Genomic DNA, 24,707 nt, shown 5'->3' on the forward strand with positions numbered 1-24,707 from the left:
TCATGAAGTAATGGTTCTTTCTAAACTGACCAGAATTAAGTATTATTTAGTGGTTGTGCACGCGCCGAGCACAGTGACAAACTCCTGAAAGCAGGAGTTTTTCTGACCATGAGCTGAGCCCAGAATGGCTCATTTAATTTCCAAACCATTCAATATTTGTGATTCTTTCTCCTGAAGGTAGGCCTCAGTGCAGTGGTCAGCAGCATATTAGGATTACTGCCACACACATTATTCACAGAAGCTCTTGGAAACTGCTCATATACTGCAGGTCTTGGAGACTGTACCAGCATGACAGCTCAAGGATTGTGTTTGATCCCAAGAGGAGAGGATAGTCTACCTCCACAACCTGCTCTGTCTGACTACTATCCAGCAAGCACTGATGCCAAGATTTGGGCAGCTCCTTCCAAACCTTTTGTGTATCAGAACTAATGAGCCCTGTCACAGCCACGGCTGAATGTCCCATAGTCACTAGAGGATGAAGAGGAGGGACTGTAGATAAATATTCTTGTGGGCTTTTGCAGTTTAATCAAGGTTCGACCAGTATTTGGCATTTTCTTCTTAAAGCACCTGTTCTTGGAGTCATGCAATTATGTCTCAGGACTTTAATTCTTTTCTTTAAAAAGTAACTTTCTAGCCCTCATTTGAAGTAAAAGCTTGAAAAAGCATCTCTGCTGTGCAGGATTAAATGATTGAAAGGAAATGAAACAAATGCCAAATTGATAGCAATTTTTTAAATTAAACCCTTCTCATTGTTTTGTGGGGCCTGACTCAGGATTTTCAAATGGATAGGGTTGGCAAGACAGGCTCTAACGATTTCTCCTCTTTGTTAAAAGCATGTCTGTGTAATTCCAGGCAAAGCTCAGGACATTCTGTGAGAGGCTTGGTTTATTTTAGGGATAAATGTTGCCATTTCCAATTTTGGGGCAGAGGAGGGAGACCTCTCGTGGTGGCTAATATGCTTGCACTTACCTTGGCAGGACACTTTATTCTTAGAGCAATGGCTACATCGGTGATTCTCAACCAGGGTGTTCGGGCATATTGTGGTGCTACCAGATCCTTTGAAGGGTGCAGGAAGATGTGAAAAAAGGTTGAAGGAGGTAGCAGATATGCTAAATATGGGTCAAGTCTACAGCAAGATCTGGGTCTAGCCATCAGCCACCATCCCTTCCTCAAGATAGCACAATGCTGAGAGAAACCAACAGGGCAGGCTTTGAGAGCAGAGATGCAGTGACAGTTTCTCTGCCATTAGTGGCAGCACTGTAGCATCCCTAAGTGATGGGGAGAAAGCATTGCAGGGTAACTTTCCAGCTCCTTGGCAGCTTTGTAGGACTCTGTGACATCCGGGCAGACTTGGGGAAAATACATGAGGAGTTGCTGAGTATGTCTCACACCCAACGCATGGCCAACTGCAGCCCTTGTGTAAAAAGAATGCTGATTGTGCCTCAGACCATCTAAATCCCTCAGAAGCATTGCCTGTAAGGGAAATGCATATGTAGCTGCAATGATGTACGAAACTGCACAAAAACGCTTTAGTCACTTCTCTCCTTTGCCCACTTTGTTTGAAGGCTATAAATCTCCAAACAGATTTGCAAGAGAAACGGTGCTTGTAGCACTGATGGATGGTCTTTTATTATCAATAAAGAGGCAAAGTCTCTTCTTGTACTGTTGGATCTCTCTTTGGCAATCATTACAAGCAATTACAACACAAAGCCTCAGCTGTTCCACCTGAGCCACAGATCAGGAGTCCAGAGAAATTGCCTGAAAGACTCAGAATTGCTTTCTCAAAGGCCCCATCCAAAGGGCAGTGAGTGGAAAACCCACTTCTACCTTCAGACCTCTCTCTCTGGAGTGTCACAGGAGCCCCTTGTCTCCTTGGTCTTATTTAATTATTATGTACAGGCACCGAGAGAAACAGTGAACCTTCTTGGACTAAAGTCTCGACAATATGCAAAGGAGATGCAGCTCTTGTTTGCTGTTTGTGGTTTACCACAGTTAGACTTTAACGTGAAGAGGAGTGCTAGGCAACTGAGCACAGCTCCCCAACCGCTCAATCTCCCCCTTGGCTGGTGTTATAAGAGCTCCTCCTCCCATTTTAATCTGTATAATCAAAGATGATTAAAACTGCAGTCACTCACTTGTGCCAAACTTTGGCTGAGAAGCTGACCAAAGCTTGGCTTCAGCAATACAGGATTTATGGCTATGAGTAGAGGGAAATACTACCACGGTGGAGCCCACACTGACTGAGAATAATATACACTAATAGATTATCAAGGCAGTTGTAGTTTGACAGTTTTTCTGGACACTTTGCTGATGCTAGGCCTACCTACAGCAACATCCTTGGGGCTTGCCTTCCATTTATGACTAGCTGGGAGAGTGGATGCACCTTGCAGCTGACTTTTCCATCACCACCCATCCAGATTGCAGCAGACAAGGGAATTCTCTGTGACTTGCACTGAACTCTGCTGTGCCAGGGTCAACAGGAGATGTCATGATGACTTACCATTCTTCCTCCCCTTGGCCAACCAGCCTTCCAGTCTGCTTCTTTAAGGCACCATTAGCACCTCTTCCCTGTGAGAACTAGAGTATAAGCAAAGGCTCAAGAGGACGTGTTTTACTTGCACATAACAGGAAGCTGAGAGGGGGGGCAGAATTTGTGTGCAAAACTGTGGGGTGGGGGGCAAGACAGGGAGAGAGGAAAAGTGCATACACAAAAGCACCTCAAAAGGCCTCCTGGAAGTGTTGGAGCCCTGTCACTCTTGTCCTGCAGCCCTTCACATGGGTCTCCCTTGCCACTCCTGCCCCCCAGGCCTTCACATGAGTCATTCCTGCTCTGGACAAGAGTTGGGGAACAGCTCATTCACCCAGGGGAGCAGAGCTCCCTTCTTAGCAGCACTGCTGAAGGTGGGCAAGTGGAATGACAGCAGCTCTCCAGCTCCCCTTGCTGGTGAGTGCTTTACAGCAAGTTTCCAGGGCACTTCTTGTCCCTCTGAATAGCTTGTCCTGTGATCTTGGAGCAGTTCGCATGGCATGACAGCTTCCAGCAAGGAACACTATCTGTTGCTTAATGGAAATAATGCCTAGCAGGAGCCTTTAAGACCTCATCGCTGGGAAGACAACTGTGGGAGAAGAATGCAGCAGCATGCTTTGTTAGCACCAACACGTTTCTCATAAGTTCTGCTTACTATGCTGCTCCTTCCCAGTCCCACCTTGAGTAATGAATTCAGTTTGGTCTTTCTTTTCAAAGTAGGCTGGATCCAAGGTGCATTGTTCTCTGGAACCCTCACCATTACTGACAGCTCTATTCCCCAGGGAAATTCAAGGGTAAAGCTTTTCTGGGGAAGAGACACTAGGGCTTCTTGGGAGCTGGAAAGCATTCCACTATGGAGCCGTCTCACGGGAAGTAAACAGCATCATAAACCTGTCTGTCAGTCTGAACACAAGATGCACTGCCTTGATCTTGTTTTCCTTGAGAACAGCATAAACCATAGTATGTCAGCTTATTCAGTTCCACATATATACTGTTTTTCCCCTTGGGTAAGGAAGCAGAGGAGGAATTGCATTTGCTAAGCATAAGTCTCGTTATTTAATTTCCTGTTTCTGGAAGGACCTCAAAACACACACTGGTGGTACAGCTTAAGAATCTGAATAGACCTGAAAACAGAATTTGGGGAAAGAAAAAATTCTGCTAGTGCTTTTAACTCTTCTTAAAATATATTGGGCAAAGGGAGCCATTTAGACAAAGTAAAAAAATGCTAAGATATATATTTTTTATCCTATTAGGCACAGCCCCTCTTACATAGAGAGAATTGGTATGTGTGTATCTCTCCTTGAGTGTCCTTGTTCTTCTCACAAATTTTATTAATCCTTTACACCAGTCATGACTACAGCAATAATTAGGCACAAAAATGCTAACCCAGTGTGTGGTTGCAAACAAACTCCTTCACAAAATCCAGTAGTCCCTTGGTGCAGATGATGCCAGAGGATGAAGGGGATTTGAATACTTAAAAGGCAGCATCAGGGTTTCCTGATGTGAATCGCAACCTGTTTTTCCAACATGATATCTGAGAACAATAATAATAAAAAATTATTGAAGGCTAGAGCTTTTTCTTTATGCTACATTTCAGGATTAGGACCAGAACATGCTTACATTTTACTGGGTTGAAGATTTAGCCCTCCTGTTTTCTCCACCGAGAACAAGTTTGTCAATGATCCATATGCTTCGGTTCTGCAGTTAGGTAGGATACAGACAACATATTGCATTGGAGTGAGTAGAAGGATTTGTGCTAACTATTTGTATTACAGATGACCCCATGCTAAAAACCCCTCCTCTGACTGGGATTGTTCAAAATCAAAAGCCAGATCTGAATTTTAGAAATGGTTTCTGTGTTTATAACTGGGTCAGAATATTAAGAGCACTTTGAAATCCAGATCTGGGTTCACATTTTGTAGTTTCAGCACATTTTTAATGGGTTTGCCGTGTCTGTAACCCATTTGTTCTTGTCATCTCTTTGACAAGAATGAACTGTATGTTGACATCTGTCCAGAAGGTTTATATTTTATGTGTAACTTGGTTCCTGGTTAAAATAAATGCATAGATTTTATTTTTGTGTGTGTGTGTGTATTGTGTGTGTGTACACACACACACAGAGAAAGACTACTCCTTCACCATTAGCAATGTTGCTGTACTAAATTCACTCTCCCCATTACTGAAACTACAAGTAATAATTTCAGGATAGTATATACATTGTGACCTGCTTACCAGTACTACTAGAAATGTCACACTCATTCAGAGGACAGCATTGAAAAAGGAGCACTTGCAAATTTAAATCAAAATGAAGATGGTGGTTATTTATTATTTGGTTGTAGTGGTAACACCAAAAAACCTTGGTCATAGACCAAGAACCAATTCCACTGGGCATTGTGCAAATGCGTAACCAAAAGATGATTCCCTTCCCAAAAGAGCTCCAACATTCCAAATTACTATTCATAACTAATTATTAATCTACATGTTGGTTTTGCATGATATAATTCGGTAAACTACACCTGTGGACTTTGAACTGCCATGCATGCTTTGGACAGAGGACTTTGTGAATGGTCTCACAGAACCAAAGCGCTCTGATCCAGAGGTGTAACATGTGAAGGATGTGCGTAAGGCAGTCCTCTCTCATCCTTTCCCTTCTCTCCTCCCCTCCTACCTTCCAGCTGCTTCATGAGGCAGTGAGCAGGAGCAGCAGCCAGGCAGTGTCCTGGAGTGCAAGGTGTTCTGGGAATTGTAGTTCTCCAGAGTGGAAGTGGAGTTTGCTGTTGCTGGGATAGGGGGTGGGGGGCAGGACTTTCACCCCAGTTTTTTATTGAGAGGGGAAAAAAACTGATTTTGGTGGCAAAATGGGATCAATTCTCGGCCCCCACCCCCAGCTGTAGCAAACTCCATTGCTATTCAACACAACTGTGATTCCCAGCATGCCTTGTGCTCCATGACACTGCTCGCGCCAGCTGCTTCCTACAGCTGGGAAGTGCAGGTGGAGCCTGGGATGGGAGGGTGAGATGCTCCTCCTTGTTCTTCTAGCATTTCTCCCTTTAGCTGGCACCCAGGGCCTGTGCCCTGATCCATCCCATGTTACACTACTGTCCAGATGATTTAGTTGATGATGGTTCAGTAGACTTTTAACTGAAGGATTTGGGGATCACACCTTGGTTTTGGCAGTAAGATGCCATGATGGCGTTCATGAGGGGATGGGGAAAAAACACAGATAGCTATACAGAAATTGTATCCTCAGTTACACATGCAACCCCACTGATTTTAACGGAAAGCTAAATTTGGCTTTCTGCTTATTATATTCCGCTCTTCATTTCTTAGAAATGAAATGTGGATGGAATAGATGTGTAACTGAAAACAGGTTTAGAATGTTTTTGATTTTTTTTTTCCAATTAAAAAAATTTTCAATCCTTTGTAAAAATTGGCCATACCCACCCACAGCCAACTGTAACAATAAACCCACAAAAGAACAAGTAATTAAAAATGAATGCAATGTAGAACTGTGGCTAGACATAGTTAATATGCAAGCAGTGCATTCATACCTTATATACTACTACCCACCTTGGTCACACAACAAATAAGTCACTTTTAGAGAGGCACTCAAGCGCTCTCTCTATCGAGTCCAAAGAAATATGAAAAAATTCCTAAATCCAAGCTGCCGGAATAAAGCCAAGCAAGTTGATATGTTTTCATGGCATGTATATGGAAAAAGTAAAAGGAGAGAATTTACCATATAAGCAGAATTCATTATATACAAAGAGGATTATCTTTTGAACCCTGTCAAAGGTTCAGATATTGCTGAGTATGACAGACTGCCATGGTTCTCATAAATATGTTGACTGTGGCCACTTGCAAGTTACTAATGTTACCCTGGTGTTTGCAGTATAAAGCCACAGTAATGTTAGTTATGTCCAATGGCAACATTATAATGATTTTGTTGGTGACCACTGTAGCAGAGAGTTCTGTGAAGAATTAAAAAAGGATTTGGAGAAAAATCACATTTCATTGCAAGTTAATACGGTCTCAGCATTGTTTAAAAATAAGCTTTCACCTGCTCCTAATTTTCTTGCTTACAAAAACTGTTGCGTGTTTGCTTCAAAATGAGTGGAAGGACCAGTTAGAATATGCATAGGCAGCACGACCAGAGAAGTTTATGTTCTGGTGTGCAAGAGGGCATTGATCAGTGTTTGTGACTACAGCAGTGGTTCTCAACCCATTCAGACTCAAGGCACACCTTGCTAGACTCAAGGCACCCCTCAGAAAATGTCAGCTCTTAGTTTTTACTTTATTTTAACTGTAGAAAAGTCATAGAGCAATTCTTCTGTTGCAAAGAACTCAAAGAGACCACATCAGTTCAGAATACTTTTAACATCATGTTTGCACACCTAACACTGCTGATACTGTGTGGAACCCCTGCAAAAAACTCAGGCACTCCAGGGTGTTATGGCACGCTGATTGAGCATCACTGAACCACAGACAAAAAAAATATCTCTAAAACTGTTGAAAATCTGCTGCTTGGCTTGCAGGCCAGGCTGTTGTGTCCTCCATGCAGCCTGTACAGCCTCTGTGGTTGCTGACCACAGAAAACCTGTAGGTAGAATGAAGGCTGATTTTTTTTATAGGGGGAGGACTCTCTCTGTGTAATGACAGCTCTGAATGTAGTGTCCCAATTTGGTTGCCTATTAAGGGAGACCATCTGACCCTTTTAGTATATGAAGTAGTGATGTTCTAAGCTATGGGATAGGCTCTTCCCTTAGTGCCAGACAAAGAAAAATGACTAACAGTGTCATAGAGGCTGCAGAACTGCAGCCACTGTGGAATGATCTGCAAAGAAAAAGGTGCCTCCCTCCCCCCAAATCAGCAGTGTTTCTGCAGAACAGCACGAAGGGGGAAGGTCCCTTTTTAAATGAGGCCTGGTGACCAAAGGCAGGAGTCTGCAGAAATTCTCCTTTGCTTTAGTTAGTGATGGCATGAGAAATCCACCAGCCCCCAAACAAATGGAAAGAGCATTTAAACATTAGAAAACCCAGGGACTTGTCACATATCACTACTAGAAAAATCCATGCGAGGTGAGTGAAGGGTAGGGGTTGTGATATCTTTTACTGAACAAACTCCAGAGTTGGGAGAGAGGGTTGACAAGCTTTTGGGCACACCTCATGTCTTCCATTTGGTCCTATAAAATATATCACCAAAACAAATCCTTGCCTCCCATACATTTCTTGGATCATCTTTCTTGGAGCACTTACTCCAGCTTTGGGTCTCCCATAGATTTAACAACCCCAGCAGGAAGAAGGAGAAAGAGGCAGATGAGAGAGAAAAAACAGAGGTGGGATTTGGGGCGGGTAAACAGCTTTTGAAGTCTTTTTTGGTAGGGGTTGTTTTGTTTTTGTTTTTTGCAACAAATTGCCCTGGCCTTTGGCTAGAATGATCTACAAAGCATCCTAGGCAGTGTCAAAAGCCATGAATTCTTTTAGTGGTGTAACAGAGTTGGCCTCTGGAGCAAACCCTGCAGGAAAGTGGGGTGGGGGCTTGGTGGTGTGTGGTTCCAAGAGTGGGGACAGAGAGGGGTAGTCTTACCCATGCCAGCCTTATCGATGCCAGGATTCATTCCTACACAGTCCTGGCGGAGCTGCTGATGCTGGTGGTAATGTGCTCTGCCCACCCTGGCTGTTGCTCATAAAGCAGCAGCAGCCGGGAACTGTTTTGGAGTTCTGTACATGACAGTGCTCCACGGGTGCAGGCTTCATGGGGGTGGCAATGATTCTGGTACCCCTTCTAACTTGGCATCCAGGGCCAGTGCCCCTCTTGCCCATAATTAGTTATACTACTGAATTCTTTTAGAGGAGAGAGCTGTAAACTGGCCATGCAGCTAGGCATCTGAGTTTCACTTGCATTGGCATTTCATTTGCACTTAACGGAAAAACTTCTTTTTTCTTGTGCACACAATTTCACACCTCATTACCTCTGAAAGCGCTCTTTACAATCTAGTCCTATATGTTTAGCTCCCATAACAGTTCCTTGTTGCCTTAATTTCCAAGCCTTTTAGCATTTTAGCTATCCCTTTCTGACCCTCTCCAAATCACCCAGTATTTGCTATAGTAGTGTGCAAAACCTGCCAGTTACTTACCTTTCCTCTTTGTACATGTTAGTCTGCTCTACCTGTGATATCTTCATAAATGCCTACTTATACAACATAGTGCTGGAGCCAGTCTTGCTGTCGTGTGAACAGTCACCTTGAAATCAGTGGGACTATACAATTTTGTGCATGAATTAGGATGTAGGATAGGGGCCAACCACACGGTTGCTTTGGGCTAATTTCATTTGTTTGCTAGGTTTGGTTGATATATATATATTTTTTTTTTTTGCTAAAATGTTACATTTCCCTTTCATCTCCTCTTCTATCATCAAGGTCATTTTTTTCTGCAGTAACAGATTCTGTAGGAACAGTGATGGAAATACTATTGCTCTGATATATTTTTGTAGAACTATATATTCTACACTATATCAAAAAGGTTAAAGGTCTACTTAAGCTCAGTGAGTTAGCATAGTTAAGGCACGCCAGTTCTTGTAGCCAGTGGCACAAAAGGGAGTGATGTGGCTACCATCACATCTGGCTACCTTGACTCCCTAGCCCAAATGACCAGATGCTGCTTAACATCTGGGTGGAGGACGAATGTGCAACCTCACCCCTCTGGAAATGTAGTGAGATGTTTTAACTGCTCTGCCAACATGGCCCGTTATTTATTATATAGAATTTCTTAATCTGGGGAAAGCGCTTGAAAGATGAGAAATTACTTTATAAGCACTCTTGCTGTATTATTACAATGCTAGACTCTCTGTTCCCCAGTATTCTGCTCTTTTTTGATCTGTTGGTATTGGAGAGTTTTAAGAACCAAAATGATGCTATTTATTACAGCTGTCTAGTGGTGTTCAGACCAAAGAGCGCTGAGGAATTGGACTTCACGTCTTCCCACCATATTTTCCAGCATGAAAGAGAAGCAAATCTGTCCTTTAATAAGATGAGGCTGAGTTGCATAAGCATCAATTCTGAAATTCCTGTGCTCTCAGGAACTGCAGAATCACATGCAGGCTGGGTAGTTTTACCTTTCATCTTCTGAGGTAAAAACATTGAGCTCCTTGCAGTTTGCTGCATAAACATCTTTTGAGTAAGACCTTAAAAACTGATGTCTTATGTGCTCAGCATGGACATTAAAGATTCCATTATGTATGTCCTGGCTACTTGACCAAAGCACTTCTCTTCCCCCTCTCTGTTTTTCAGTAGGCTAAACATTATTTGTGCTTCTAGCTGCCATTTTCTGCCCTAAGCATTTACTACCACTAGGACGGCATAAATATAATTCACAGAATCACAGAAAACCTCAAAAGACCATCTAGTCTGACCCTATGCTCAAGGCAGGAATGTCACTGCATAAACCATCTCAGACAAATGTTTGTCTAACCTGTGCTTAATAACATCCAATAATGGAGATTGCGCACAATCTCCCTATATAATCAGTATTTAAGCATCCTTACAGTAAGAAAGTTTTTTCTTACATCCAACGTAAATTTCCCTTGTGGCATTTAAGCTTCTTATTCTGTTCTCTTTATTAAAACTTATTGCCATCCTCTTTGTAACAACTTTTTTTTTGCATTTGCAGACTGTTAACAAATCCCCTACCAGTCTTTTTTTTTTCCTTCAGACTAAATAAACCCAGTTCATCCAACTTTTCCTCTTACGTCATGTTTTCTAGACTTCTAATCAGTTTTGTTGATCTCCTCTGGTTTCTTTCCAATTTGCCCACATCCTCCTTGAGGCCTCCCCAGTGCTGAATAGAGTGAAAGAATCACTTCTTATGAATTGCAGGTGATGCTCTTTATAACACATCCCAGTTGGCTATTAGCTTTTTTTTATAACAATATTATGCCATTGACCGTATTGAGCTTGCAGTCCACTATAACACTTAGGTCCTTTTCTGCTATACCATAGCCTAGCCATTCTTTCTCCACTTTTTTTTTTGCACTTTACATTTGATTGTTCCATCTGAAGTGCAGTCTTTGCCCTTGTCCTTACTGAATTTCATCAGATTTATTTCAGACTATTTTCCCAATTTACTACAGTCATTTGAATATTAATCCTGTTCTTCAAAGTGGCTGCTACTCTACCTAGCTTGCTATATCGTATCCGCTGCTATCGCCTCATCTACGAAACCCATCGCTTTTTCATAAAGAGAATCGGATTGGTTAAGCTTGACTTGCTTTTGATAAATCCATATTAGCTGTTCTTGATCACCTTGTTATCTGTCAAGTCAGGGCTATCCATCTGGTTAGTGGGTTAGTTTGCTGTCTCCAGGTTCCCACCTGGCTGCCACTTCCCCCACTGCTCCAGCTGCAGCGGCAGCCAGGGGCTCTAGATTTCCCTCTTCCTCCTTTGCCTTCTGCTTCCTGCCCCTGCTTCAGGGGATGGGATGGGGCAGAGCAGCATGGCACAGCCTGCAGCACTGGGGGAACACAAGGCAGCCACGCAACGCAGTGTAGTGGGGAAGAGTCCATGACAAGTGAGCTGAAGGTGGGTCAGGAACGCAAGGGTATATGTGCAGTGCAGTGCAGCGGGGGGGAGCACCTGTGTGCTCAGGGTGCCCAAGGGGCCTGTGGCTAATGCTGCTGTGGTCTGCATGGCATGCGGCACCCCCTAGTGTGACGTGCAGGATGTGCGGTCCTTGGCTGCTTAGAAGTTGGACAGTCCTGTGCTAGATGTTTAGAAATAGACTCTTGGTTGATATGTGCCAATATTTTTCTGGGTTTTGGAGTTGTACAGACCAGTTCATAATTCCTTGAGTCCTTATTATTCTCTTTTTTTAAAGTTAGACACTATACTTGCCCTTTTCTAGTCTACTGGGATGTCATTTGACCCTTGTAAGTTCTCAAAGATAATAGCCAATGGCTCAGCCAATTCATTGGGACCCCTAGGATGAATCCCACCCAGCCCTGCTGCTTTGAAAACATCCTGCTTGTCTAAGTAATTTCTAACTTGCTCTTTCTCTAACCTCCTCCTCTACCCTTGCTGCTTGTCTTCTGAGGTTTGACTTTCTTGTGAAAACAGAAGTAAAAAAAAAAAAAACTTGATAAAATCCTTTGGAACGTTACGTTGTACTTTTTGTTCAGCTGTAAAAGATAATCATCCATCTGGGCCCTGATCCAAATCCAGCAGAAATTAGTTGGACTTGGGGAGTGGGGGAATCAGTGAAGTTAAGATCTGACCCACCAATGAGGAGAACTTGCTTTCAGTAAGAATGGTATATACAGCAGAGATGAATAGTTGCCTATAACTCCTGACTTTTACAAGTTGCATGATTGTGCAAGATGGGGCAAAGGCAATGACCATTAACTTGCATAGCATTTTGTGTCCAGTGTGTTGCCACTGCAACTAATTCAAAAGAATTTTGAGCATGTAAGAGGGTGAATATGCGTACAGGTGGATATGGAGCAATGCTGTGGGTACCTATATCGTTCAAAGATTAAATGAAATATTTGTGCTGTAAATGTTGACGTCTGTCCTCTGTTATCTTCTAACATAGCTGTTTTTTATATTCCTAGAATGGACGACTGCTTCTGTGCTTCTCGAAAACTGGATGCGGTAGCCATAGAAGCTAAGTTCAAGCAGGATTTGGGATTCAGAATGCTGAATTGTGGTCGAACAGATCTAGTTAAACAGGCCATATCTTTGCTGGGGCCAGATGGCATTAACAGCATGAGTGAACAGGTAAAAAGAAAAATGAATTAATTAACTTTAAAAGCCAGGAGTTTTGACTGCCTAGTGAAGAAAGCAAGCTCCAGTACTGTAGCTCAGTAAACAACTGGTTCTTAATACTTTTCCCCTGATTATATTGAGCTAAAGTTCCATCAGGTATACATTCAAATGAAGTTTTGTCCCTGGAGTACTAAGGATTTGTTTCTTTAATGTTGAGCTAAATATGGTAAATGAGTTTAAGTTGAATTGGTGCAGAAGAATCCATCAGAACTTCTTAGGAGAGCTTGCTGTTGATTTAAATATTGATTTCCTGACATAAAAAAATAGATATGTCACCCACACTTTTGAACAGTCATGACTGTTAGCTTTGTGATGTGCATACCTTTCCACTAAAACCTGTCTGGATACTTGCAACTCATTTCACTATAACCCTGCCAAATATATTAATATTAATAATATGTATTTAATACTGAACTGGGTCCATCATGAAAATCTCCCTAGTACATTACCAGCCCTTTAGTCTTCTTGTCTTTTGGGTGGTGACAAGTACATCCCTATAAAGCTTTATCTAGAAAATGTTGTCTCTCCGACTATCCATCAATAAAAACCTGTTGGATTATGAATCTCCCTGATTCCTGGAGGGAAATGTTGATACTTTAACAGCCATGGAGATTATATCATCCTTTTGAAATAGAGTTCTATGGATTCACCCTAGACAACACTTTCTGACGACACATTAAAAAAAGAGGTGCCTCATGTCCCTGCCGAGTACTTCCCTTTTGCTGACAATTTTGCTGCATGTTAATTTGACAGTGTTCAGCAAGAGATGGTTGCATTTGACTGGTGCTAATGGTAAAGTGCTTTGGGATCCCTTGGGGATAAAAGGTGATGCAGAAATATCAATTACTTTTAAAACATTTCAATTTTAGTAGTTTTAGTTTGAAAGAGCATGAAGAATTGCTTTGTAACAACCCCTTTTAAGTGGAAATCCTCCAAACACTAAGGACCAGGTCCTGTTCCACCTATTATGTATCTATATGGTACTTGGGTGCCCAAGTATGATCCTATTCCACTCTGCTCAAGTTCCTGAAAAAAGTGGGTGGGTCCTTCTCTCCATTTTCTGTGGCTTAGTCTTAATGCTAAGATGAAAGCATGATACAGAAGTAATTACATTAACTCTGGCTACATCTGTATGTTATTAATGCAATGCAATAAACTCCAGCACAGTTCACGCTAGAGTTTATTGCTCCTGGGTGCAGCATTTGCATGTTTGCCCCAGACTGCAGCACATTGAGCTAGGGCAGCACAGCCCTGGCTGGCAGGGGTCCAGGAGGGTCAGCCTGCCAGTCCAGAGCTGCTCCCACCCGGCTCAACATGCTGCAGAGAGGCTGGCTGGGGAACAAGAATGCTGTAGTCCAGGGCTAGCTGGCAGCTAGCCCTGCATTGTAGTTCCCTCGTGCCTCAGCCAGGCCTGGTCATCATCTACATGTGCATTGTATTGGAGTAAATAACTCCACCATAGGATAGTACTTGTGTTGGCAGAGTTAATTAGTTTAGTCTGACTTAGTAGGGCTGCAGACGTAGGTGGTGATGCTTTACTGCCGAACTAATTAGTCAACTCCACAGTAAAGCGTCTCATATGGTGGCACCATGTTTTTCTAGAACTTGAGCAAGGCAAAATAGGAGCTCACTTAGAGCAGGGGTTTTCAACCTTTTTTTAGTCTAAGTACCCCCAGCGGCCAGACAGTAAGCCTGGGGGGTCAGAGGGGCGCAGGTAGTGCACGGTTGGACATGGAGCAGGGAGGTGGGGATGGTGCGCTGCTGCCTTCCAGGAGCAGGTCTGGGGTGGGGCGAGAGTAGTGGCGCCCCTCTGCAGGGCAGGGAAGCTCACCGGGCTGGTGTGTAGTGACAGAGGGCGCCGTGTGTGAGATTCTCCACCCCGCAGTGGGGTGCCGCTGCCCTCACCCTGCCTCAGCCCTGCTCCTGGGAGGTGATGGTGCTCCATCCCTGCCCGCCTGTGCATACCCCTTAGGGCTGGTCCAGATACCCCCAGGGCTATGCATACCCCCAGTTGACAACCCCTGGCTTAGGGTATGGACATATATAACAGTTATACCAGCATCATTTCATACCATATTATGTCTTCATGCTTCTATAGCAGTATAGGTGGAACAAAACCATTGCTACTTTAGCTCTGTTTCATTCTGGGTTAACGTTAGTGATTTAACTCATTTGTATGGCTATAGGAGCATGCAAACCAAACAGATCATAACAAGTGGCCTGAGCAGCATCTTCCCCCTGGTCTTTGAAAGCAGTTGAAAGTTAGGTCTGTCCACAGCCTTAGGCACTTAAATATCTCAGTGCTTCAGTCTGGCATAAATATTACTACTACTACTATTAAGTTTTATATACTTAGTGCCATGATTAGCCTACTATAACACTTTAAAATAATTATCTTGAATAATTTTACACTTCATTTTAAATTTCTACAGCAAAATTATTGTATTCCAGAGGCCAAAAAAAGAAAAGAAAATATTGATTTGCATATGTTGCTCTTATTTATTATTTGTTGAATGCTAATAATGGACTCATCCAAAATCCATTCTTCCCTCACACAAAGTGAGAGGCTGCATATAAGGATATAGATCAAGCCTCAACTGCAGAACAAAACTCAGGTAAAGGCCTGTGTAAAAGCACTTATGGCACGACAGTGAGCATTGCAGATCAGGTCTTTGTATGTGTGTTACCTCTTTTGTCTTAGCTTTTTAACTTCAAATTTGATTTGATCCCTTTATTTTAAGTATTTATTTAATGTATGAATCATCCCTGGTTAGAAAAATTCAAGGCTCGCATGCACAGGTTTTATGAAACTCAGGATCTGATTCTGCAAAACTTATTGTGGTTCTGGTCATGGACCACTGGTGTCCAAGAGGACTTTTGCCATTGACTGCAGTAAGAGCAAGATCAGGTCTGATTTGCAAGCAGTCTGTATTCACCCAAGTACTCGCTTTGACTTTAATGGGGCTCCCTAAGCAAGGATCCCTCACACAAGTAATAGGATCAGAACCCAAATTGTTGCATTTTTATAATAATTTGGTTGCCATAAATATCTGTTTCCCAAAAGCAAATTAATGACTGTAACCTACAACATGCTAGGTACTCACTGATTTTGGTGGGATTTGAGGGAGCTGGGCTGGCATGGATGCTAAAGTGCACAGTTGATCGCCCAGAGGTTGCAAGTTTGAGGCCTTAGCAGAAGCACTCATGGCATGGCCCTGTTAGGTTCCAACAAATCCATGAATTATGCTAAATACCTTGTCACAACAAGGACATGAGAAGGAGGGGTAGGATTTGAGAACAGTCAGTGCCACGCAGAATCAAGCTCTAACTTTTGGTTTTATTTTGCTTGGAAAGGCACCTACCCCAAAATAGCAATCCAGCAGCTTCTGTCTGGGAGAAGTACCTTTCTTCCCCTGAATGAGAACATGAAAAATGTTTGATTCAACTCTGCTCTTACTTGCTGGGGAGAACAATGCAATAGCTCAGCTTCTGCTCATTTTGAGCATCTCGTTTGTCTCAGAAATTAATTTCCTTTCACAGCGGCATTCAGGTTAAACAACCAACATGCTATCATCTGACAGCAAATTTACCATGGGACCGTCAGATAAGCAACAACATGTATCAGAAGGAACCCTAGTTCTGCTGAAAATTAACTGTGAAAGTCACACTTTTGATTGACATCCCTCTCTGTATTTAATGAATAGCTTTTTAGGTTGATAGATTTTATAATACTTTCATGATTTCATCTAGACTCATTACCATTGCCACCGTAACACTAATCTTAAGGGAAATGGCGATCAGCTTCTGTGGCTATTTCAGACTATTACAGATTGCAGCTTGGTATTTCTACAGTAAAGGGTCAGCTAATCTAGTTACCCTCGAAACAGGGTAGCATTTCCATGGAGCTAGCAGCTTCCACCGATGCTGTCTAGCATTTCATTTAAAATTAAGTCATTGTTTACTATGGAACTGTGTAGAAAGCTTCTACATGTCTGGAAGGAGCTTGTTGTTTTTTAATGGGACACAGTGAAAAATTATGGATTCAAAATTTGGCTTTAAAAAGCAAAACTTTATTAAAAAAATTGTCTGGATGGAAATATTTTCATAAGTTTTGAAGCATCAATGGAAATACTGTTGCATTTGATTTTAACTCCTGCAGTGGGGACCTCAAAGACAATATTGCTCCTCTTAGTCAATATTGCTCCTCTTAGTTCAATAGAACCAGGAAATGAAGTTTAGTTTCATGCTCTGTTTTGAATAAAGCACAAAAGGTAAACCAACACCATAAATTATAAATAAATTACATTTTTCAAAACATCCAGCTATTAATCATTTGAGAAGGTAGTTTGAAGCAGATGAGGATTTTGTGCATATATAATGTTTGTCTTGACAATATATATTTAAGCACTCTTTAAAAGGATTCTGTTATATATTTGTCCATTCCTTTTTTTTTTTTTTTTTTTAACTCCAAACAATGACTAGGGCATGACTCCACTGATGTATGCTTGTGTCAGGGGTGATGAGGCTATGGTGCAGATGCTGCTAGATGCTGGAGCAGATTTGAATGCTGAGGTGAGGACTTTTTATTGTGATTGCACATTTGGTTCTTTATGTTTTTACATCTTATACCACCCACTGAAATTGCAGCAGAAGTGAAAGTAACAATAAAAATCTGTTACCACGGACATTAGCCTTTGGAATGAATGTTGAAGTGATCTCAGTAGTTATAAGACTAGCCTGGGGTTGGGATCAATTCCTCAGTGACCTACAGCCACTGTCAGACTCATTAGGATTGCACAGTGTAAATTAGCATAGACATTAGCACCAGGACTCCGTCTTTGGGAGTCAGTTTTCTAATGAAATCTGTGGGATCATGTGAATCACAGCAAGTTAGAATGGAAAGGGCAAGAAAGCCTACTGTTCAGATATCTGCTGAAGTTTGGGAACTTCTATACGTTGGGATGTCCATCTACAGATCCACAGCACACAAATACAATGCAAGTACATTGTTTTGTTTTATAAAATGGCTTGGATGACAGTTGATGGATGAAGGGGTCTTCCAACATGCAAATATCTTTTGTATCTTTTGATGGATGTTTGTAACAGACTTATACAATCTGTCCACCACCAGACAGATTGTTATGCCACTCCATGCAATACAGGTACGTACATTTTGACAGAGCTGTTTAAATTATACAAAATTGTTTGTTATATTTGTAAAGAGCTGCAGTTTCAATTTGTTGAAGTCACAAGTAAATTAACCTGTCTGGTTCACCTATCTATGTTCCATCTGTTTTGTTTGGATTTGAGAGGTGTTGTTAAATTGTAGCAGCTACCTTCACCCAGACATTTCTTGTTTTTTTATGAAAAGAAGACAAAGGATGCTTTGCCACACCAGAAGCATAACACAGTTTTTCACTTGTAAGTGACGTGCAGTCGCTACTGTGTGACTGCTGTTCAGTGGCTTAGATAGAATCAGTTTTTGAATTCAGGTTAGTTCCTAATGGACCTCCTTACCCTGGCCCCAAACCTTACCTATAAAGTCAGTGATCATTGAATAATTAGTTTGCCTGCTAGCAGTCTTGGCAGAGACCAGTGATTTGACAGACCTGGAGATTGATCTGGCTTTTAACCCAGGATCAGCCAGCATCTGGCCTACAAAACTGATATGATACTGTGTGGCCTTTGTGACCAGTTACTTTTCTGCAAAATGCTAGCATTCATTAGAAACATAAAGTAAGTTTATCCCTTATGGCTGTGTTGACAACCTTCCAAACATAAATGTAAGGGGTATTGTCTTGCTGAGTCTGATGACACCCTGAAATAGTACTTCAAGGGGGAACATGACTTTCCCTGGTTCATCCCAAAAGAATGTTAGCTCTTAAATCTAACTATGATGCTTCTGTCCCCAGATACACAAATAATTGAGATTTGTCATTTATATGGCTAATTTGTGTACATACTTCCTACAAAATTATGTGCAACTTGAACCATTCATGCATTTTGTGCCCATCAGTCCAAAATAGTGTTGGCATTGATGGTGTTAGAGTAATTGTAGAATCACAAGTAATCTGGTGGGAGGAACCTACAACATGCATCTTTTGTACTGAAGACAAAGGGAGCAGTGGCTGCTCAGCATATCTCAGTATAAGGCCTTAGGGGCACTCAACATTGGCTTCACACCAGTCCTATTGAAGTTGGTGGGAGAAGAGTTAACCCAAGAGAATTTTAATTGGAGAATGCCCAGAAAAACATTCTTGAAAACTCAGGCCTTAGTTGCTGTATAAAGTCATATTCTGCCCTCGTGCTTTACAAACACTTTTGCCCATGGAAACTCTGATGTAGATTGAGAGCAGGGCATCAAGCTGAAGGTGTAGACCTCCTCAGAACAAGTTTGACTTCTCTCCAGGTGACCCCTTTCTGCTGCTCCTGCCCTGACCTTGTTCTGTAAGGAATTAGTGCCCAGGGCTGCCAGTCCCACAAACACCAAATTCCCTGAAAAGCATATTTAAGACAGTGGTGCACAACCTTCCAGCCCTGTGGGCCAAATGAGAGGTGCAGTGCCAGTCTGCAGACTGGATCCCATGGGTCAGTCTGTGGGACAGATCCAGCAAGGGGTTGGTCCATGGGTGCCACCTGGCATGTTGGCCCAGCCCCACGAGCTGGATCTGGCTGTGGAACCACCCCATGTGCCAGCTCAGCCCCACATGCCAGATGCAACCGTGGTGTGACCCTGTGCACTGAAGAGATGTGGTGCATAGAGCTATGCTGTCCAGCCACACGGCTCTCAAGGGGTCCAGAAATGTGGTGGCAGGGGAGTGTTGTAGCATTGTTTTCAGGGCTGCAAGAATTAACACTGCCACCGCTCCTCTGCCACCAAATTTCTGGACCCCTTGGGAGCCCTGTGGGCTGGATGACAGCCCCATAGGCCACAGGCTGGAGGTTGAATGCCACTTGTTTCACTCATTTTTAAGAGAATTCAATAAAAACCTTTCAAACCCTCTCTTTTCTTCAGAGTTTACCAAATGGGGCTCGGTAACAACATTTTGCCACTTTCGGTCTATGTGAAAGGGGCAGGAATTAGCTGAGTATGTGGTTAAATTTAGGGGCTGCTTTCTCCTGACCCTGACCTGTCCATTTGCGTAATCCTGCTCACTATCCTGCAGTCTGGAGCTGCTTGAGCCCCTTCTTCCAGAAAACTCCCAAGCACCTAGAAGTTTGACTTTAGACTTTAGCATACTTCTCCTAGTGTTAGACCTCAGAGTGCACTAGATTCAAACAGTCAGCAGAGGAGAGAAAAATTATTTAAAGCTGTTCCTTTGGCAGAGATGGATGATACGGCCGACCGTCTGGTGCAGCTGTCCTCTGCTGGCAGGTTTGCTGATCACACTGTCTATTCCCTCCCTTTCCTCACCCCGATGTTATCCCTGTGAAGAGCTGATCATATGTTTCTATCAGAAACCTGTGTCAGAGTATCTGTCTGGTTGGCTGCTGCTGCTACCAGGGATGCCATACTAACTGGCCTCACCCTGTTTTGTGGGTAAAAATGCCTGTGGTAAGGGGTAGACAGTCTGGCTAATGGTAGACAGGGTGTTTCTTGTGCTCCAACTCCAGGCCTCCTTCCAACACTATCTTTCCAGAAATTAATACTACTACTAATAATACTTAGCACCTCTGTGACACCTCTTCTGAGGATCCCAAAGTGCTTTATAAACTTCCATTAACTTTTCCCATCCCTGTGAATGACACCAATCTTACAATCTCCCATTTTAAAGAGAAGGAATCAGAGTCACAGGGAAATTATGGGACTTGAACGAGGTCAGGACTCGAGGCTTCAGATACTGAGGCTTAGAGGCAAGAAGGAGCAATGTGAAACGGATAATTTTTGTTGGTTTGTCTAAAGAAAGCAAATTTATTTATTTGGAGTCTAGCAACCACTTCAGTTTAACTAAGATAAAGGAATACAGCAACCTAGATGTTTTTAAAAAATTCTTCCAAATACTGCTTTCCTTTTACCTCCACCAGAGGGGCAGCGGTAAATGAAATATGTCTTTATACTCAAGGCCAGAATTGAAATCCTAACACCACTGAAGTCAGTGGAAGAAGTCCTATTGACTGAATTGGAGTCAGAACTTCACCTCAAGATCCTTTGGAAATCTTAAGCAATTGCAGGATCCGGGAAGAGACCTAATATGAAGCCCACACAAGTCAAAGGGGAAAAGTCAGTGGGCGTGTCTACACGTTCATTAATATGCAGTGCCTACTGTGCATTTAATTTAGTACTTGTGTAATTAAGTAGTAAATAAATGAGCAGTAGGCTGCTGTACTGTGCATTAGGAGCAATCGTGTGCTTTTTGCTGTGCATGCTAATGTGCAGTAGAATTAGTCTACTGTGCATTAAACGTCTTGTGTACATGCGCCCAGTATCATACAACGGTAAAAATGCCAACTCTACTAAAATATCTAGTGGCCAGTGGTTTAGAGGGAGCTACAGCAGTTGGTAAAGAGACTTCACTTGATATAAGCTTTAATCAGCATTTCGATAAACAGTATGGAAATTTGTAGGGGAAGTAAAGTTTTGATGGTTAAAAACATATTTGGAACCAATCATTTTACAAAATACCCTTTGCACCTTTTCTTTTTCACTTATACCCCCCACCCTGCCCTTTTGAGCAGGTTGAATTTTATTACTTCAAGCTCTTTGAAAGCCATTTTAAAAGAAAATAACTTTAATTTGTTTATAGGTTGTCAGTACTGCTCATAAATATCCATCCGTCCACCCCGAGACCCGCCATTGGACAGCTCTGACATTTGCTGTGTTGCATGGACATATTCCTGTAGTTCAGGTATTATTGTATTTCCCTACCAACATCTCACTTTTTATTTATCCCCATGAACTATAATCTGTGTCCATCTCCAAACTGATAACCACGGTCATATTCATATTGGTTGCTTCCACTTCATACTTTCTCCATTTTACTGTTATATAATATAGTTATTATACAGTGATCTCTATGTCCAAATCTTAACCAATATGAGGTTAAACTAGGAGAGTTTTAAAAAAAGAAAAGTTGCACCAAAGAAAATCTGTCAACTCCTCATGCTCCTTCCTGACCACTTGTTGTGTGTGTCTATGTGTTTGTTCATTCATGACTCTTTCTTACCAGCTGTATTCTAATACTCAAATAAATGAGAATGATGTTATTTCTGGGGGGAAAAATCCTCTTCCATTCTGTTCCAAAATCAGAGAATACTCAGTAACCATATACAGGGAAGAAATAACATGTGTACATGCTGGTTCCCTTCTTTTTTTGTATTTATTTTTCAGTATAACTGAGTCTGTGGCATGATTAATGATGCTGCAGAACAGTGGGAGATCTCTGGTAGTTGTTGCCTACAGGCAAGGCAAATGCATTCCATCGGGTTCCATACTTATGTCCTTGGTCAGCCTCATCTTTAATAGTGCTTGCAGAGACCATGGGTTTTAGGACTCATTGCTGCAACTTGTTCCGAAAAGTCTTAGACTCTTCTGGCCATATCTGTACATTTAAGATGGTGGCACCTGGAATCTCATCTGTATTATGAAAATTACTTGACTGTTGGGCTCCTGGCAAGTAGTAAGTGAGATTCTTGGTTGGGCAAAGTGTGAGTATCTCCATGTATCTAGTGCATTATTTCATGCAACTGATTTTTCTCCATTTCAAGAACACTGAGTAACACTATTTTTGGCTCTGGAATTGGACACTGCTACTCCAGGTGTCTGATAGAGTCAAATGAGTGAAATAAAGAGTTGAATGGCATCTCTGAAATAGCAACACAATTTGCACGTCACCTGTCTTCACTGCATCTGGTTTGTGGGTGATAATAAGCACAACATTCTAGTTCCTCGGTCGCTTTAAACTCCAGACTGTCTTTTCACCAGTGACTCTAAATGGTGAATGTTTTTCATAGCTGTTGCTGGATGCTGGAGCAAAGGTAGAAGGTTCTTTGGAACACGGAGAGGAAAATTACTCTGAAACACCGTTGCAGTTGGCAGCAGCTGCAGGTAAGAGCTTTTTCTTCCCACAGTAGTGCATTTTCCAATTGGGAATTGCAACGTAGATGAGAAAATCTTGGACTTAAAAAACCTAAAAAAACACACCGCTTCTCTTGCCTTACAGGAAATTTTGAACTGGTTAGTTTGCTGTTGGAGCGAGGCGCTGACCCCATGGTAGGAACAATGTACAGAAATGGAATTTCCATGACTCCACAAGGTGACATGAACTCTTTCAGTCAGGCTGCTGCTCATGGACACAGGTAGAGTGGGAACAGGTTCAGCTCCATCATTCAGGCACTTAGAGTTTTCATGGGTGGCCTGCTTGAGTAGATTGATTCACAGTCTGCCCTGTTAAAGCAGAATACTTGCTCTGCAGATGTGGATTGTGTGACAATTAAATATGCCACTTCTTGGTACAAGAGACTGAGCTGAGAGTTGAAGTTCTGTGTTGGTGTGCAAGTTGGATCAGTTTGGAGTGTGTATTGGTTTTTTGGTGTCTGTTGGCAGGTGGAAGTGAATGCTGCCGATTTTTCCCTTCATTTCTTATTTATTTATTTTTGGTGGGTTGTATGTAAACTGCTGCAGCCTTTCCTGTCATAAAACAAAGCTTTTGCGTGTGTTTAGCATTTTGTTTGCATTAACATTAGGTGTCTGTAATGCAGACATTGAATTGGGGCATGTTAGCAATTAAAATAAATGAAATGGACAATCAACGTCCATGGTTGGTTACTCTTGCAAAGTTAAAGAACAGATTACAGCGTAATGGATTAGTATTTTGATCTTCACATTCGTACTTTTCTAATTGTAGCCGTCCAGAGGAACATAGATACAGGTTAGAGACAGTACCTACAGTATTTCTGCATAGAGAAAAAAGCCACCAGTCTAACAATATGTTACCTAGAAGTCAGGGCTGGTTCAAACAATGCTTCCCATCTGCATCCAAAGAGTTGTCCCCAGACCATGGAGTTGAAAGAACTGTGACATTTACTGTGTAGGCTTCAGCACCTTGCGGCATGGAGTAGAAGTAGCATTTGCTGTCAGGACATTCAATGGTGCTGTGTTCCTTGGGAAGACGAGGCATTTCCTCCTTTATTATGGCCCCATCATGGAAACATCCTACCTCTCCCACAGTTTGCCAAATAGGAAAACTCCCTCAATTATTTGGGACATACTACTTTTTCTGTGTATCGCCTCCCCTTTTCCTCCCGCTCCCACCTGTCCTTCTCCTACACACAGACCCCCTAGACCCCGAGCATGGGCATCTGGCAAAATATAAGAGCATGAGGGAGGTGAGAGAGGGTTGGGGAGAAGTTGCATAGTGGGCCTGATTTCTCCCATCATAACAGTATCAAGTGGGAGTGGTTGTATTAAGGTCAATTAAGTTATATTGGTATAAACCTGGTGTGAAGGGAGTATTAAGCCTAATGCTTAATTTTTGACCTTGCAACAGGGGAACCAAATAATTGGCTTTGCAGTGGATCCCAGATGTGCTTGAACCTGCCCTGCCAGGTGTAGTTGAATGACTAGTAGCTTCAGCTTTACTGAGCCTGCTTTGATTGTTAATTAACAGCAGTGGTGTTTTCAGACCCTTTTTTAGTTTGGTTTATATGCATTATTTGCTATTATTTAAGAGCTATGGCTTGAGCATCAGTTTCTGTTTTGAGAAGATTTAACCATACATATGGGGGTGCACCGATAGAGATGTTGGGGGCCAATACCAATAGCCAATTTTTAAGGAGGCATATTGGCCAATACTGAAATGATTTCTGATAGAGCTGAATGCAGCTGGTAAGTTTGTTGTGGAAGGGAAGGGGGGAGGGAAGAGGTGTGGGGGGAGCAGATCAATGCCCCCCATGATGAGGGAAGGAAGGAGGGGGCAGGGGCAGGCAGGGTGGGGTGGGGTGGGATGCATGATGGAGCTGTGGCTTGTGGGGTTGGGGGCAGCTCCCACTGTTGCTTGCACCCCAGGATGGCACGGGGTGGGGGCGGGGCATGTGCCCCCAGATCTGCGCGGGGTAGGGTCAGTGGGCTGCAGCTCTGGGTTGGAGCCAGGGCTGCTCCAGGCTCTTCGCGGTGGGGGCTAGGTTCAGGGCGGGTGGCAGCAGCTCTGGGAGGGGGCCTATGGAGGGGCTGCAGCCACCCCAAATTTTGCCATAGCCTCCCCATAGTCCCCCCTCCCAGCTCCACTGCCACCTGTCCAGCGCAGCTCTGGCTCTTTCTGGCACATGGGTGGAAGCGGGTCATTAAGTTGGGGCTGAGCTCAGGGCAGGCAGTGGCGGCGCTGGGAGGGAACTATGGGGAGGCTACAGAGAAATTTGAGGTGGCTG

The 24,707-nt window shown here is 42.7% G+C and overlaps 1 protein-coding gene across 1 annotated transcript in view; it reads left to right on the plus strand.

Annotated features, from left to right (window-relative positions):
* Nucleotides 1–24,707, plus strand: part of BTBD11 (BTB domain containing 11) — a 289,139-nt gene that overhangs the window by 222,081 nt on the left and 42,351 nt on the right. The window contains exons 6-10 of the mRNA XM_019544797.1: nucleotides 12,131–12,296; nucleotides 16,827–16,916; nucleotides 21,089–21,190; nucleotides 22,296–22,389; nucleotides 22,505–22,640. Of these exons, the coding sequence (XP_019400342.1) occupies nucleotides 12,131–12,296; nucleotides 16,827–16,916; nucleotides 21,089–21,190; nucleotides 22,296–22,389; nucleotides 22,505–22,640 (588 nt within the window). The remainder of the gene's footprint in view (nucleotides 1–12,130; nucleotides 12,297–16,826; nucleotides 16,917–21,088; nucleotides 21,191–22,295; nucleotides 22,390–22,504; nucleotides 22,641–24,707) is intronic.

The sequence above is a fragment of the Crocodylus porosus genome, unplaced genomic scaffold, assembly GCF_001723895.1.
Source record: "Crocodylus porosus isolate Cpor-Errol unplaced genomic scaffold, CroPor_comp1, whole genome shotgun sequence".
Taxonomy (NCBI): Eukaryota; Metazoa; Chordata; order Crocodylia; family Crocodylidae; genus Crocodylus; species Crocodylus porosus.